We start from the raw sequence: 18,860 nt of genomic DNA on the forward strand, positions 1-18,860 counted from the left end.
TGAGAAACGGCTACTATCTCCAGACTGAGAAACGGCTACTATCTCCAGACTGAGAAACGGCTACTATCTCCAGACTGAGAAACGGCTACTATCTCCAGACTGAGAAACGGCTACTATCTCCAGACTGAGAAACGGGTTCTATCTCCAGGCTGGTAAACAGCTTCGATCTGTGTCTGTTAATCATACACATTTGAAATGTATAGTTCTTTCATTGTACATGTGAACACATTTCAAAACATGAATTAAATCAATCCAACTATTGCAACATCATTCTAATCTTATATGGTCACAGATAATATTGACAGTATAAATTAAATTTCAAAATATTACATGAGAGTACTGTATAGTAAGCTCATAGTAAGTTAATTTATGAACCAACATACAGTCTGATCTCTTGCCTGCTTCCCATAACGTTAGTTCACAATGACCCACTAAATTATCAAATCAAAGTTTATTGGTCGCGTACACAGTTTTGCAGATGCTATCGCAGGTGCAGCGAAATGCTTATGTTTTTAGGTCCAACAGTGTATCTCTGACAAATCCTTAGTGGATTTAACCCTTCATAATGTACTGTAAGTACTGTAAGATAAGCTAAGTACTGTAAGATACACTAAGTACTGTAAATAATGTAAAATAAGCTAAGTACTGTAAGTACTATACAATAAGCTGAGTACTGTAAGATAAGCTAAGTACTGTAAGTGCTGTAATATAAGATAAGAACTGTAAGATAAGTACTGTAAGTACTATAAGTACTGTAAGCTAAGCACTGTAAAATAAGCTAAGTACTGTCGGATAACCCTAAGTACTGTAAAATAAGATAAGTACTGTAAGTACTATAAACTAAGCTGAGTACTGTAAGTACTGTAACATAAGCTAAGTACTGTTAGATAAGCTAAGTACTGTAAGTACTATAAGTACTGTAAGCTAAGCACTGTAAGCTAAGTACTGTAACATAAGCTAAGTACTGTCAGATACAACACTCCTTCCATGGCCTCCACAACTGCTTTTAAATGTTAGTAAAACTAAGTGAATGCTCTTCAACCGACTGCTGCCCGCACCCTCCCGCCTGACTAGCATCACTACTCTGGACGGTTCTGACCTAGAATATGTGGACAACTACAAATACCTAGGTGTCTGGTTAGACTGTAAACTCTCCTTCCAGACTCACATTAAGCATCTCCAATCCAAAATTAAATCTAGAATCGGCTTCCTATTTCGCAACAAAGCCTCCTTCACTCATGCCGCCAAACATACCCTCGTAAAACTTACTATCCTACTGATCCTTGACTTCAGCGATGTCATTTGCAAAATAGCCCCCAACACTCTACTCAGCAAACTGGGTGTAGTCTATCACAGCGCCATCCATTTTGTCACCAAAGCTCCATACACTACCCACCACTGCGACCTGTATGCTCTCGTTGGCTGGCCCTCACTCCATATCCGACGCCAAACCCACTGGCTCCAGGTCATCTATAAGTCTTTGCTAGGTAAAGCCCCGCCTTATCTCAGCTCACTGGTCACCATAGCAACACCCACCCGTAGCACGCGCTCCAGCAGGTATATTGCACTGGTCATCCCCAAAGCCAACACTTTCTTCAGCCGTCTTTCCTTCCACTTCTCTGCTGCCAATGACTGGAACAAATTGCAAAAATCTCTGAAGCTGGAGTCTTATATCTCCCTCTCTGACTTTAAGCATCAGCTGTCAGAGCAGCTTACCGATGACTGTACCCGTACACAGCCCATCTGTAAATATCACACCTAACTACCTCATCCCCATATTGTTATTTATCCTCTTGCTCTTTTGCACCCCAGTATCTCTACTTGCACATCATCATCTGCAGATCTATCACTCCAGTATTAATGCTAAATTGTCATTATTTCGCTTCTATGGCCTATTTATTGCCTACCTCCCTACTCTTCTACATTTGCCAACACTGTACATAGATTTTTCTTTTGTATTGTGTTATTTACTGTACTTTTGTTTATGTGTAACTCTGTGTTGTTGTTTTGTCGCACTGCTTTGCTTTATCTTGACCAGGTCGCAGTTGTAAATGAGAACTTGTTCTAAACTGGCCTACCTGGTTAAATAAAGGAGAAATAAAACATTTAAATAAAAGATAAGCTAAGTATTGTAAGTACTATAAACTAAGCTGAGTACTGTAAAATAAGCTAAGTACTGTAAAATAAGCTAAGTACTGTAATATAAGCTAAGTACTGTAAGATAATCCAAATACTGTCAGATAAGCAAAGTACTGTATGTACTGTAAGCTGAACACTGTAAGATGAGCTAAGTAATGTAAGTACTATAAGTACTGTAAGATAAGCTAAGTACTGTAAGTGCTGTAAGCTAAGCACTGTAAGTACTGTACAATAAGCTAAGTATCGTAAGCTAAGCTAAGTACTGTAAATAAGTACTGTAAGTAATGTAAGATAAGGTAAGTACTGTAAGCTAAGCTAAGTAAGGGGTGGCAGGCAGCCTAGTGGTTAGAGCGTTGGACTAGTAACCGAAAGGTTGGTGGATCGAATCCCCGAGCTGACAAGGTAAAAATCTGTCATTCTGCCCCTGAACAAGGCAGTTAACCCACTGCTCCTAGGCCATCATTGTAAATAAGAATTTGTTCTTAACTGACTTGCCTAGTTAAATAAAGTACTTTCAATACTGATGCAGGTCTGTCTGGGTTTGTGACAGATCTGGGTTCAAATACTATTTGAAATATTTTAAAACAAACAAAGATCTGTGCTTGATTGAGCTTGCCTGCCTCAATAGAATAGTCCCAAAACTGCAAAGCCCGCCCATCTGACAGTTTAGGCAGGCTAGAGCAAACTCTCACAGTATTGAAGAAACATCTCAAATATTATTATTTGTACTCAGGTCTGTGGGTCTGGGTTGTAGGTCAGGGTCTGGGCTGTGGGTCTGGGTTGTAGGTCAGGGTCTGGGTCTGGGTTGTGGGTCTGGGTTGTAGGTCAGGGTCTGGGCTGTGGGTCTGGGCTGGAAATCCCTCCTCCTAAGACATCAGGCACCCACAATAACACAGCATTCCAATATGGTGCATAGCAAAAAGGAATATGGAAGAATTACACCTCTTCAAACTGTAACATGTTTAGTTAAGAGTATGTGCGTGTGTGCATTGGAAGCATACAGTATGTTACATTCTGATCCGTTGTTTGACTGACTGACTCCAGCTGAGTTTGTGCTGAGCTATCAATATTGAACAAATGTTTACGGGTACTAAAACGTAAGGAACCATTTCAATCGAGTCAACGAGCTCATAACTCATACAGTAGATTATTTTTATTCTCCTATCATTTACCGGGCCTGTTTGCATGTCACGGGGGATAAACTATATCTTATCAGCTGATGATAAGTAGCAGGCTGGGAATTGAAAGAGAGCCTCGTTACAAACCAAGGCTACTGCACACCTAGGGACATCAGAGCTGCTGAGGGACCAGGGCTACTGAATTCACTAAAATCTCTAATGGTTTGAGGTAGTGAACTGACCAGACGCTCAGGGGGGTGGGAGGTGTTGCTGGGGAAAATTAAAGTGGTCACTAAGTGCTGGGAGAGCAGTTGTGAATGGACACATTCACAGTATCGTCTGATTCAGTGGCTGAATTAGCCAAGCTCTTCTTGGGGCCTGGGGGTCGAGCAGTGAGCTGGGGGCCTAGAGGTCAGGAGACGCAGCAGCGCGGTGGGGCCTAAGTCAGGAGATGGAGCTGCGAGCTGGGGTCTGGAGGTCATCACCGTAATCAGCTGAGAGGATCGAGGATAAGGGGATGCAGAGTGCTCATCACTTCATTCCACTGCTCCATAGGCACATCCAATCACTCCACACAGAGGCTTGCCCTGTGTGTGTGTGTGTGTGTGTGTGTGTGTGTGTGTGTGTGTGTGTGTGTGTGTGTGTGTGTGTGTGTGTGTGTGTGTGTGTGTGTGTGTGTGTGTGTGTGATACCCTGCTGTCTCTGAGGAGACCTTGTCCTTGAGGACCACAGCTGAGGACCCCCAAATACAACCCTGCCTCACCCCCATGACATCCAGGTTGATCTGGCTTCCTGCCTCCAGCTGCTCCCCAGGCTTCAATTTCCACTAGATTCAGCTTCTAGATTCACCCCTCAGGGCTAGCTGAGGAACATCACAGCAATAAACTGGCTGTTAGAATGTCTCACTGACATCTACTGCATGCTGAAACTGATCCAACACACTGATTGACTCATATATTCAGCGCTTTGCAGGAGTAAATCTATCAAGAGTGATATACTTACTGAAGTGTCTTCTGATAGCCCCTGCGGTACCTCTATGGCACTCCCGTCCACTCTCACATTACCCCTAGTCACGAACTGGATCAGCGATGAGCTGTCCTGTAGGTAGGTGTGTGTGTGTGTGAGAGAGAGAAGGGGAGGATTCATTCTTCCTTCTGATCCATACTGTAATAAACATTATTAGCCTAAGTAAAATTTAAAAATACACTAACCATGTAACAACCAGGTAACAACCAGGTAACAACCAGGTAACATCACTATCATTCAAAAGTTTGGGGTCACTTAGAGATTTCCTTGTTTTCCATGAAAACATACATGTAATTAGTTGCAAAATGAATAGGAAATATAGTCAAGACGTTGACAAGGTTATAAATAATGATTTTTAATTCAAATAATAATTGTGTCCTTCAAACTTTGCTATCGTCAAAGAATCCTCCATTTGCAGCAATTACAGCCTTGCAGACCTTTGGCATTCTAGTTGTCAATTTGTTGAGGTAATCTGAAGGGATTTCACCCCATACTTCCTGAAGCACCTCCCACAAGTTGGTTTGGCTTGATGGGCACTTCTTACGTACCATATGGTCAAGCTGCTCCCACAACAGCTCAATAGGATTGAGATCCGGTGACTGTGCTGGCCACTCCATTATAGACAGAATACCAGCTGACTGCTTCTTCCCTAAATAGTTCTTGCATAGTTTGGAGCTGTGCTTTGGGTCATTGTCCTGTTGTTGGAGGAAATTGGCTCCAATTAAGCGCCGTCCACAGGGTATGTCATGGTGATGCAAAATGGAGTGATAGCCTTCCTTCTTCAAGATCCCGTTTACCCTGTACAAATCTCCCACATTACCACTAACAAAGCACCCCCAGACCATTACATTGCCTCCACCATGATTGACAGATGGCGTCAAGCACTCCTCCAGCATCTTCATTTCTTCTGGGTCTCACGAATGTTCATCTTTGTGATACGAACAACTCAAACTTAGATTTGTCTGTCCATAATATTTTTTCACAATCTTCCTCTGTCCAGTGTCTGTGTCCTTTTGCCCATCTTAATCTTTTATTTTTATTGGCCAGTCTGAATATGGCTTTTTCTTTGCAACTCTGCCTAGAAGGCCAGCATCCTGGCCTCTTCACTGTTGACAATGAGATTGGTGTTTTGCGGGTACTATTTAATGAAGCTGCCAGTTGAGGACTTGTGAGGTGTCGGTTTCTCAAACTAGACACTGTAAGGTACTTGTCCTCTTGCTCAGTTGTGCACCGGGGCCTCCCACTCCTCTTTCTATTCTGGTTACAGCCAGTTTGCGCTGTTCTGTGAAGGGTGTAGTAAACAGCATTGTACGAGCTCTTCAGTTTCTTGGCAATTTCTCGCATGGAATAGCCTTCATTTCTCAGAACAAGAATAGACTGACGAGTTTCAGAAGAAAGTTCTTTGTTTCTGGCCATTTTGAGCCTGTTCGAACCCACAAATGCTCCAGATACTGAACTAGTTTTATTGCTTCTTTAATCAGTACTACAGTTTTGAGCTGTGCTAACATAATTGCAAAAGGGTTTTCTAATGATCAATTGGCCTTTTAAAATGATAAACTTGGATTAGCTAACACACCGTGGCATTGGAACACAGAAGTGCTGATAATGGGCAAACTTTTGAACGGTAGTGTATGTAACAACTATGTAATAACTAATATCCATGTACTTACCCTCTTCAGTATCTCTGTGTTTAGTAGAAGTTTCACATATATACTGACAACTTCCTCTTTGGACTGGGAGCCCAGAGTACATGAGATGGTTAAACATGCTCTCCCTGGCCGGTCACAGTCCTGTTAGAGAGAAGGGGGGTGAGAGAGAAGAGACAGAGAATGAGGGAAAGCAAGAGAGAGAAAAAGAGAGAGAAAGAGGATGGGAGAGAGAGAAAGAGACAAAGAGGGGGGGAGAGAGAGAGAGAAAGAGGGGGGAGAGAAAGAGGAGAGAGAAAGAGATTGAGAAAGAGAGGAGAAAGAAAGAGAAAGGAGAGAGAAAGAGAGAAGAGAGAGAAAGAAGGAAAGACAGAGAGAGATGAACAGATGCTACACAACACACACATGATACATCACCAAGGGAAACACTTTCAGTGAACCTAAAAGTCCACTGACTGGGTCAGTCCAGGTGTGTGTGTTCATGGAGGCGTGCGTGCATGTACACGCCTCTCTCTCTCTGTGTGTGTTCATGGATGTGTGAGTGTATGGACCATCTCTCTTTTGGTCTCTCTCTCTCTCTCTGTTTATTCACCAGGACCCTGCGTCCAGACTTGGTGAAGAAGGCAAAGATGGTGTGGAAGATACTCTCTCTGTCCTGGGGGATGGAACAGGGCTGGGGGTTCCTGTGAGGGGTGCAGTTCCCTTGCCCCTCCGCCACCTGGGGAGACAGAGGAAGAGGAGGAGGAAGATGAGAAAAGGGAGGGAGGACGTGAAGAGGTGGATGGGAGGAGGAAGATGGGAGTTGGAAAGATAAATATCTCAGGAATGTTCAACAACACATTCTACAGGTGAGTAGAGGACTCTTCTGAGAGAGACCAATAATTTGACTTTTAAGACCCACTGATACATTTCTCATAATTTTTAAGGTTTCACAATTTGTTTTTGTGTTTTACTTGTTTTAAGTAGGGGCACAACTTTCACTCGGGACAACATCTCCCCCATATTCTGAAATTGCATTTTTGTCCCTCACAGTTTTGGAATGTGATACAAAACGAGGCAATAATGTGTTTTAGGACCATGCTGTCGCCTCCGAGCCAGTGGGAAGGATGTTTAGAGTGTTTATATATACACCAGTCAAAAGTTTGGACACACCTACTCATTCAAGGGTTTTTCTTTATTTTTACTATTTTCTACATTGTAGAATAATAGTGAAGACACCAAAACTATGACATAACACATTTGAAATCATGTAGTAACCAAAAAAGTGTTAAACAAATCAAAATATATTTTATATTTGAGATTCACCATCTTTGTTGCTTCAATCCACAACCTAAGAAAGTCAGGGTTGCATCCCAAATTGTACACTATTCCCTATATTGGGCACTACTTTTGCCTGTGTGTGTGTGTTTGTGTCTGTGTGTGTGTGTGAGAGAGAGAAAGACCAAGAGAGCGAGAGAGAGTGTGTGAGAGAGAGAGAGAAAGAAAGATAGTTGACCCTCATAACAACTGCACCCTGCTATTAGCTGATTTATGGTACATGAAAAATGTCATTTCTGGCATCATTGTGTAGCCCACCACTCGGTACCAAGTTGTTACCAATTACTGTTTAACTATTTTATTTCCATTGTTAACAGATTCTAAGTGAATACCATACAAATAGGGAATAGGGTGCCATTTGGCATACAGACTTTTCAGTGTTAACACTGACTGTAGTCTCCCTGTCCTATAGGGTAAGGAGAGGTCATTTCACACTGAGATTCTCTTCTTCTTATAGTAGGTCAGCGTAACAGACAAGATAAACACAGAGACTGGTAAGTATAATTTGAAAGGAGCTGTGGGAAAAAAGTGTTACATTTTAGTTGTTGTTTTACACTGACATTAATACATGTTTGGATGACATTAACACGTTAGGATGACATTATGACATTAACACATGTTAGGATGACAATAACACTTTACGATGACATTAATACATGTTACGATGACATTAACACATTACGATGACATTAATACATGTTACGATGACATTAACACATTACGATGACATTAATACATGTTACGATGACATTAATACATGTCACGATGACATTAACATGTTAGGATGACAATAACACGTTACGATGACATTAACACTTTACGATGACATTAATACATGTTACGATGACATTAATACATGTTACGATGACATTAATACATGTTACGATGACATTAATACATGTCACGATGACATTAACACGTTAGGATGACATTAACACATGTTAGGATGACATTAATACATGTTAGGATGACATTATGACATTAACACATGTTAGGATAACATTAACACATGTTAGGATGACATTATGACATTAACACACGTTAGGATGACATTAATACATGTTACGATGACATTAATACATGTCACGATGACATTAACACGTTAGGATGGCATTAACACATGTTAGGATGACATTAATACATGTTAGGATGACATTATGACATTAACACATGTTAGGATGACATTAACACATGTTAGGATGACATTATGACATTAACACACGTTAGGATGACATTAATACATGTTAGGATGACATTAATACATGTTAGGATGACATTAACACATGTTAGGATGACATTAACACACGTTAGGATGACATTAACACATGTTAGGATGACACTATGACATTAACACATGTTAGGACGACATTAACACATGTTAGGATGACATTATAACATTAACACATGTTAGGATGACATTATGACATTAACACATGTTAGGATGACATTAATACATGTTAGTATGACATTAACACATGTTAGGATGACATTAATACATGTTACGATGACATTAATACATGTTAGGATGACATTAATACATGTTACGATGACATTAATACATGTTAGGATGACATTATGACATTAACACATTAGGATGACATTAATACATGTTAGGATGACATTAACACATGTTAGGATGACATTAACACATGTTATATGTTAGGATGACATTAACACATGTTAGGATGACATTAATACATGTTAGGATGACATTAACACATGTTAGGATGACATTAACACATGTTAGGATGACACTATGACATTAACACATGTTAGGATGACATTAACACATGTTAGGATGACATTATGACATTAACACATGTTAGGATGACATTGACATTAACACATGTTAGTATGACATTAATACATGTTAGTATGACATTAATACATGTTAGTATGACATTAATACATGCAAGGATGACATTAACACATGTTAGGATGACATTAACACATGTTAGGATGACATTAATACATGTTACGATGACATTAATACATGTTACGATGACATTAATACATGTTAGGATGACATTATGACATTAACACATTAGGATGACATTAATACATGTTAGGATGACATTAATACATGTTAGGATGGCATTAACACATGTTACGATGACATTAATACATGTTAGGATGACATTATGACATTAACACATGTTAGGATGACATTAATACATTTTAGGATGACATGAACACGTTAGGATGACATTATGACATTAACACATGTTAGGATGACATGATAATAACACATGTTAGGATGACATTAATACATGTTAGTATGACATTAATACACGTTAGGATGACATTAATACATGTTAGGATGACATTAATACATGTTAGGATGACATTAACACATGTTACGATGACATTAATACATGTTAGGATGACATTAACACATATTACGATGACATTAATACATGTTACGATGACATTGACACATGTTAGGATGACATTAACACATGTTAGGATGACATTAACACATGTTAGGATGACATTAATACATGGTAGAATGACATTAATAGATGTTAGGATGACATTAGCACATGTTAGGATGACATTAATACATGTTAGGATGGCATTAACACATGTTACGATGACATTAATACATGTTAGGATGACATTAACACATGTTAGGATGACATTAACAAATGTTAGGATGACATAAATACATGTTAGGATGACATTATGACATTAACACATGTTAGGATGACATTAACACGTTAGGATGACATTAACACATGTTACGATGACATTAATACATGTTACGATGACATTGGATGACATTAATACATGTTAGGATGACATTAACACATGTTAGGATGACATTAATACATGTTAGGATGACATTAATACATGTTAGGATGACATTAACACATGTTACGATGACATTAATACATGTTAGGATGACATTATGACATTAACACATGTAAGATCATGACTGGAATTCAATGAAATTACAATATGGAAATATTTTCCCCACATTCTTTTAATCCCGGCTCATGCTTATCATGTGTGTTAATCTTGTCTGTGTGTTTATCTTGTCTCTCTGACCTACTATAGAAGAAGAGAACCTCAGTGTGAAATGACCTCTCCTTACCCTATAGGACACGGAGACAACAGTCAGACAGTGTTAAATAGAAAACTCTGTATCCCAAATGGGCCCCGGTTTCATATCTCAGTGACTCCAGATCTACGTTGGGGATGTTATAGAATAGTAGCATGCTCCGCAGGTGCCCCATTCCCCCAGTCCCCCATTTGTTTCTTGCAAGCTCTCTGATCCCTCCAAGTAATTCCAGATGTGGGGATTCAGGGTGGGATACGGTCTGATGTCCCGACAGTCTCTGCTCCAATTCTCGCATTCAAACAGTCAACACAATTATAGGGTTGAGCTCCCTCTGATCTACCTATATGAAAGGAGCGGCGCAGAGGTTATGAAAACAAAGCACCCACTGGGGGTGCCTAAATGAGCAACTGTTGTTGTGAAACTAAATGGTCGCCCAGCCAGTAGTAGATGTATCAACACTTCTTTCCCATTTATCAAAAAAAAAAATCAAATAGTGCCTCGCACTGTTCTAACAGGTCCTGTGTTCCATGACCAGAGACATAGATAAACAAGAAGGCCATTTTAACAGTATTAAAGTGTTTGCCAATGTGGATCCACAGCACTCAGCTATGAAGGAAAACAAGAGCGATAGACTTAAGTTGGATAAAGGCAACAAAGAATGTGGATGGTGTGTAGGTGGATAAAACCCTAAACAACGCCAGAGGTACTGACGTTTGGGTGAATGGGTGGATAGTGTTAAGTTCATGTTTTAAGTATCCCTATATTTCTGTTATTACGGGGCTATCACTCAGTCAAGAGTGCGCCTGCGCAGGAAATTAGTTTGTTGATGGACCTAGCCGTGAGTGTAATGGCTACCTTGTAGTGTGTTCATACAGTATAGTAAACTTTGTTAAACTGGAACCTTGTCGCTGTGTCATTTCGAGTTAACATTGGTAGCAGAGGATGGCTAATAACTACAATGTGCCACCTCGCTTCGACGAGAAGAGGTCGTACGAAAGTTGGAAAAATGAACTTGGAATCTGGACACGGGTTACTAATCTGGACGCGAAAAAGCAAGCACTTGCGGTGGTATTATCGCTTGAGGGAAGAGCGAGAGATACAGCACTGGAAATATCCGTTGAGGATTTGAACAATGATGATGGTATGGGAACTTTGATCAGAGCACTGGATTCTGTATTTCTTAAAGAAGAGAAAAACCGTGCCTACGAGGCATATTCAAACTTTGACAGTGTTACGAGAGATATTTCGGTTGCAATGACGGACTACATCATTGATTTCGAACAAAGGTACAATAGGATGCGCAAGTACGACATGGTTCTCCCGGATGCAGTGTTAGCTTTCAAGTTGCTAGATACTGCCTGTCTAGATGGTAGGGAGAAACAGTTGGCTTTGACTGCTTGTACTGTACTGACTTTTGCATCAATGAAGTCGGCACTAAAAATAATTTTTGGTGAAAAGACGTCTGTCGCGGCGTTAACAGATGGAATGCAAGCGAGTGACGGAGCATATTACACTGAGCAGCAGAGAAAAGGCGCCAAAAAGTCACGTTCTCAAGACAACCAGAAGAGGGCGCCATTTCCCGGAACAAATCCACTGGACAAATATAGAAGCAGATCAAAATGTGCTGTTTGTCAAAGCACTTACCATTGGGTTAAAGACTGTCCTCATAAAAATGAACAAGTTAAACTAACAGAGGAAAATGTAAACACAGATATAGAGCAGTGTAACATTACACTGTTTTCAAATGAATCTGCTTCTGATACTGAGATTTTTATAGTTGAATCCTTAGGATCTGCTGTGATTGATACTGCATGTACATGCACAGTGTGTGGTGCAAAATGGCTTGATAGCTATGTCAGTGAACTAAATATGAAAGAAGTACAAAATATGATTGACACACCAAGCAACAGAGCTTTCAAATTTGGAGATGGGAGAATTGTCCATTCTACCAAGAGAGTTAAGATACCAGCAAAAATTGGTCAGACTAAGTGTCACATTGAAACAGGGGTGGTCCCTGCAGATATCCCCTTACTATTAAGCAAAGCTTCCCTCAAGAAGGCAGGGGCTGTACTAGACATAAAAAATGACAAGGCAGTGATGTTTAAACAACCTGTGACTCTTGAACTTACTACCTCAGGCCACTATTGTGTAAACATTTTAGACAAAGACATCACACAGAGTCCATGCAAAAATGAGATTCGGACGGACACAGAGCACATGGAGATTCTGACAGTCACAGAGAACATGAACACAAAAGAAAAACACAAAGTGTTGTTAAAGCTTCACAAACAGTTTGGACATGCTACAGTTGACAGACTTCAGAAGTTACTTAGCAGTTCAGGGAATAATGATGATGAGAGTATTTCCATTCTACAGCAGATAGTTAACAATTGTGAGACATGTCAAAAATACAGTAAACCTAAGCCCAAACAAGCCCAAACCAGCTGTTGGTTTGCCACTAGCTTCCAAGTACAATGAAACAGTGGCTGTAGATCTACATGAGTTAGCACCAAGTGTGTGGTACCTTCACATAATCGACCACTTCACACGCTTCAGCGCTGGAAGCATTGTGAATACAAAGAAACCCAGTGACATCGTCAGGCACTTCATGCATTCCTGGGTAAGTGTGCATGGCCCTCCCCAGAAATTGTACAGTGACAATGGAGGAGAATTCAATAATAATGAAATAAGAGAAATGGCAGAGAAATTCAACATGGAAGTAAAGACAACTGCTGCATACAGTCCATGGAGCAATGGACTTCTGGAGAGACACAATCAAACACTCACAGAGATCATGCTGAAAGTGAAGCAAGACAATGGATGTGACTGGAACACAGCCCTAGATTGGGCTTTGATGGCAAAAAACTCAATGCACAATGTTCATGGTTACAGCCCATACCAACTAGTGTTCGGGCAGAACCCTAATCTTCCCTCTGTACTGGTTGACAAGCCACCAGCACTAGAAGGGGCCAGTGTGAGTGCATGGGTGGGACAGCACCTTTCAGCACTACATGCAGCGAGAAAAGCGTTCACTGAAGCAGAGTGCTCAGAAAGAATTCGCAGGGCTCTGCGTAAACAGCTACGACCCACCGATGAGAAGTACGAAACTGGAAACAAAGTGTACTACAAACGAGTTGACTGTCAAGAGTGGAAGGGACCGGGAGTAGTCATTGGCCAAGATGGTGTGGTGATATTTGTGAGGCACGGAGGCATCATTGTCAGGGTGCATCACTCAAGATTGCGGAAAGTAAATGATCAACAAGATAGAGGGGCTGTTGCTGAGAATCATCCTAATGAAAAGGAGACAGTAACAGACACAAACCTACCAGATGTCACATCCAATGATATGGACACTGAAACTGACACAGGAAATGGATCAGAGACCTTCAACCATGCCACAGATAATACTGTTGAGCGTTCAAATGAGGAAAACATTCAACAACAGCCACATGTGTTAAGAGAACATGGTTGTTCCAATCTGAAAACTGGACAAACTGTTAAATACATGGACAGAGAAAGTGGTATTCCACATACAGCAACCGTCATTGGACGAGCAGGAAAAGCCAAAGGAAAACACCAGAACTGGTACAACTTGCAGTACTCTGAACCAGTTACACTTTCTGGTACAACAGGGTCAGCTGACCTGTCACTTGTAGATAATCTCAGAATTGAACCAATGGAAAATCGAAAAAAACAGAATGACATTCAAAATGATGATGTACTTGAAACAAAGGACGTGTCATTTGACTCAGCTAAGCTAGATGAGCTCAGTAATTGGAGGAAAAATTTAGTGTTTGAGGAAGTTACAGACATTGGCCAAAAATGTGTCTCAACAAGGTGGATGTGTACCCTTAAAGAGTCCTTAACTGGAATAGCGCCTAAAGCACGTCTAGTGGCTAGAGGTTTTGAGGAGCTGGCTGCTAAACAACTCCCAAAAGACTCACCGACATGCGCCTCAGAGTCACTCAGATTGCTGATGTCAGTGATCTGCCAGAAACAATGGAAACTTAATTCCATAGACATCAAATCTGCATTTTTGCAGGGAACAGAGCTGTCAAGGGACATTCACATCCGACCTCCGCCTGAAGCTAAATGCGAAGGAACACTGTGGAAACTAAAGAAGTGTGTGTATGGACTGGCAGATGCATCACTCTACTGGTACAACAAAGTCAAGGCAACAATGCTGAATACAGGTGGAAAACTGTCACAAGTGGATCCTGCAGTCTTCTATTGGCTTGATCAAGACTGCAGTGTGACTGGAGTACTTGCCTGTCATGTTGATGACTTTATCTGGGGTGGCTCACAGACCTTTGCTACAACTGTGATTCCACACCTCAAATCTGTTTTCCAGGTCGGCCGTGAGGAGCATGATAATTTTTGTTATGTTTGCATAGAGTTTATTACAGTTGATGGGACAATACTGATGCAACAGGAGAGCTATATCAATAATCTTCAACCCATTCACATGGATTCTTCAAGAGCCGTACAAAGGAATTCCCCTCTATGTGGAATTGAAGCTGATCAATTGAGGTCAAAGATAGGACAAATTTTATGGGTTGCTAGACAGAGTAGACCTGATGTAATGTTTGATGGTTGCAACTTGGCATCTAACACAAAACACGCCACTGTACAAACCATTCATGAGGCAAACAAAGTTGTTCGTAAACTGAAATCACAACAAGTGACTTTAAAGTTTCAGCATGTTGGAAAAGATGACTCTTTGAAACTAGTTGTCTTCAGTGATGCTTCGCTAGGGAACCTTACAGATGGAGGCACACAAGGTGGACATCTAATCGTGTTAATGGGTGAAGGAGGAAGATTCTCACCTATCTGTTGGCAGTCAAAAAGGATCAGAAGGGTTGTCCGAAGCACACTTGCTGGAGAAACACTTGCTCTTGCGGATGGAATTGACAATGCGATCTTTCTTGCAACTCTGTTCTCAGAGCATACCACTGGTGAGACAAAACGGCACATTCTACCTGTAGTTTGTGTCACTGACAACTACTCATTAGTTGATGCTTTGAAGTCAACCAAGTCTGTCACAGAGAAAAGACTTCGTCTTGAGATTAGCAGCATCAAGGAACTTATTCAAGCACAGAGAATCCAGCGGATTCTGTGGTCGACCACAAAGGAACAGCTTGCTGACTGTCTGACTAAAAAAGGAGCATCCGGTCTTGTGCTCCTACAGGCTCTCAGTAATGGAAAGTGTCAGCTTGAGTAATACAAATAAAAACTGTCACACAACACATTTGTAATGGGGAACTTAAATAATACTTGGACATTTAATTATGTTGTTGATGTTTAATTTGTCTTTAAAGAAAAGGGGGAGATTGTTAAGTTCATGTTTTAAGTATCCCTTTATTTCTGTTATTACGGGGCTATCACTCAGTCAAGAGTGCACCTGCGCAGGAAATTAGTTCGTTGATGGACCTAGCCGTGAGTATAATGGCTACCTTGTAGTGTGTTCATACAGTATAGTAAACTTTGTTAAATTGGAACCTTGTCGCTGTGTCATTTCGAGTTAACAGATAGTGTGGACAGACTGCTGTTGGACATATGGACAGGGAAATAATGTGCTATCATTGGTCTCCCCTCAGAGCCTGGTTCCTGTCTAGATATCTTCCTTCTAGGATGTTTTTCCTGGCTCTTTGAGGTCTAGGCCGGGTTAATGTAAAAGCACATGATGACAACTGCTGATGTAAAAATGGGATGACTTGTAAATTAATCTGATTGATTGAATTTGATTTATAAACTGCTGTTGGAAGGTTCCCACCTGTGTGTCCATGATGTGGAACATGTCGGCCCCATTGCCAGCCAGTCGGTTGGGGATCCTGATGTCCACTATGGAGCCAGGTAACCGGCTGGGGCCGTTGTTGATCACCTGGAAGAAGGTGAAAGAGGCGAAGAGAAATATTAGGGAGAGAAAGGATTGAGGATTGAGGTAAGAGAGAACGTGGGGGGGTAGAAAGAAAGAGAAAGGTGGATGAGAGACAGGGATAGAGAGAGAGTGACAGAGTAGTGTGAGAGAGCGAAAGAGAGAGAGCAAAAGAGAGAGAGTAGTGAGAGAGAGAGAGAGCGATAGAGAGATATGTTTACAAGGAGCCAAAATAATATGCTGCATGTTTTGATGAGGTAGATGAGGTAGAGCTACTGGTACAGCCATATCAATACAATTGACTTGAATGGGGATTCCCGGATGTACAGGTGTCACCAATACCTGAAAGGTGAAGTTTAGAGGCTGGAAGTTACACTCCATGTCCTCCAGCTGGACGAATCGAGAGGCATCGATGGAGTTCCCATACAGAAAGGATGTTGGAGTCACTAAACTGTAGATGGATAGAAAGTCATATGGTATTGCACAGCGCCAACAGATTCATGCCAAGATCATTATTTAACCTGTTGGGTCTAGGGGGCAGCATTTGCACGTCTGGATAAAAAAAATGTACCCGATTTAATCTGGTTACTAATCCTACCCAGTAACTAGAATATGCATATACTTATTATATATGGATAGAAAACACTCTAAAGTTTCCAAAACTGTTTGAATGGTGTCTGTGAGTATAACAGAACTCATTTGGCAGGCAAAACCCTGAGACATTTTCTGACAGGAAGTGGATACCTGATGTGTTGTATTGACTTTAAACCTATCCCATTGAAAAACACAGGGGTTTAGGAATATTTTGGCACTTCCTATTGCTTCCACTAGATGTCACCAGCCTTTACAAAGTGTTTTGAGTCTTCTGGAGGGGAGATCTGACCGAACAAGAGCCATGGAACGGTGATGTCCCATTAGACACCTGGCGCGCTAGTTCATGTTGGATACCCTCGTTCCAATACGTTATAAAAGAGTATGCATTCGTCCACCTTGAATATTATTCATGTTCTGGTTAAAAAAGGCCCTAATGATTTATGCTATACAACGTTTGACATGTTTGAACGAACGGAAATATATTTTTTCCCCTCGTTCATGACGAGAAGTCCGGCTGGCTTACATCATGTGCTAACGAGACGGAGATTTTTGGACATAAATGATGAGCTTTTTTGAACAAAACTACATTCGTTATGGACCTGTGATACCTGGAAGTGACATCTGATGAAGAGAATCAAAGGTAATGGATTATTTACATAGTATTTTCGATTTTAGATCTCCCCAACATGACGTCTAGTCTGTATCGCAACGCGTATTTTTCTGGGCGCAGTGCTCAGATTATTGCAAAGTGTGATTTCCCAGTAAGGTTATTTTTAAATCTGGCAAGTTGATTGCGTTCAAGAGATGTAAATCTATAATTCTTTAAATGACAATATAATATTTTACCAATGTTTTCTAATTTTAATTATTTAATTTCTGACGCTGACTTGACTGCCGGTTATTGGAGGGAAACGATTTCCTCAACATCAATGCCATAGTAAAACGCTGTTTTTCGATATAAATATGAACTTGATAGAACTAAAAATGCATGCATTGTCTAACATAATGTCCTAGGAGTGTCATCTGATGGAGATTGTAAAAGGTTAGTGCATCATTTTAGCTGGTTTTATGGTTTTGGTGACCCTGTCTTTGACTTGACAAAACATTACACACAACTCTTGTAAATGTACTGTCCTAACATACTCTAAATTTATGCTTTCGCCGTAAAACCTTTTTGAAATCGTAAAACGTGGTTAGATTAAGGAGATGTTTATCTTTCAAATGGTGTAACATAGTTGTATTTTTGAAAAATTTGAATTTTGACATTTATTTGGATTCAAATTTGCCGCTCTTGAAATGCACCTGCTGTTGATGGAGTGCACCACGGGTGGCACGCTAGCGTCCCACCTAGCCCCAAGAGGTTAAGGATATCAAATCAAATGTATAACATGTTTTTGTAGGTCTGTATGTTTGATAGATCAATTTACTGTTAGAGAGAGACTGATTAAAGACTGGTGTGTCAAGATGTTTTCTTCAAGTCCTGTGGTAGAGGAAAGCTGTTATGTTCTGTGAGAATAGTAGCCTGACGACTCACTAATTTCTTCCACTGCTCTATCAATCGCTATATACTTTAGTCTGCGCCATCATTGAAGTCGTTTTTGGTGAGTAGTTGCACGAGGGGCGTTGTACAAAACAAAGTCATCAGCGATTGGATTGTCTCCAACCAATCAATCAGAGTATCAAAGTCAATGACGAAGGAAAGATCTACGATCTGATAAAACACCTCAGCTACAGCTCTACTATGTTGTCTGATAATGCTGTCTGATAATGTAGCTCAGTTCTGTTGTCTGATTATGTTGTCTGATAATGTAGCTCAGCTACAGCTCTGTTGTCTTACAATGTTGTCTGATAATGTAGTTTAGCCCTGTTGTCTTTGTCATGACGTTGCCCTCTTTGGACACTGCGAGCACCATCCCACTACCTCTGAACCATCTCCCTCGGTCTCCTACACCCAGGCTGCTGTGGTCAGAAGAGGTCGTAAATTCCTATGAGGAGATCCTCTCCTCATGGCCACAGTATAGAGAGAGAGTGTTTTCATAGAGAGACAAAGGAATTTCTTCCACCTCACAGAACTGGAGAAC

At 40.7% G+C, this 18,860-nt stretch overlaps 1 protein-coding gene across 2 annotated transcripts in view; it reads right to left on the reverse strand.

Moving 5' to 3' along the window:
- Positions 1-18,860, reverse strand: part of LOC106610997 (integrin alpha-9) — a 150,903-nt gene that overhangs the window by 7,477 nt on the left and 124,566 nt on the right. The window contains exons 22-27 of one of the 2 annotated variants that reach the window (XR_006771232.1): positions 16,528-16,636; positions 16,084-16,191; positions 6,522-6,647; positions 5,954-6,073; positions 4,260-4,355; positions 4,021-4,119 (exon numbers count right to left, since the gene is read on the reverse strand). Coding sequence is in view for 1 of the 2 variants with exons in the window: in XM_045724815.1 (XP_045580771.1) it covers positions 4,260-4,355; positions 5,954-6,073; positions 6,522-6,647; positions 16,084-16,191; positions 16,528-16,636 (559 nt within the window). In the remaining variant the exon portion in view is untranslated. The remainder of the gene's footprint in view (positions 1-4,020; positions 4,120-4,259; positions 4,356-5,953; positions 6,074-6,521; positions 6,648-16,083; positions 16,192-16,527; positions 16,637-18,860) is intronic. The other variant, XM_045724815.1, reaches the window with a different exon arrangement.

This window comes from Salmo salar, chromosome ssa01 (assembly GCF_905237065.1).
Source record: "Salmo salar chromosome ssa01, Ssal_v3.1, whole genome shotgun sequence".
NCBI lineage: Eukaryota > Metazoa > Chordata > Actinopteri > Salmoniformes > Salmonidae > Salmo > Salmo salar.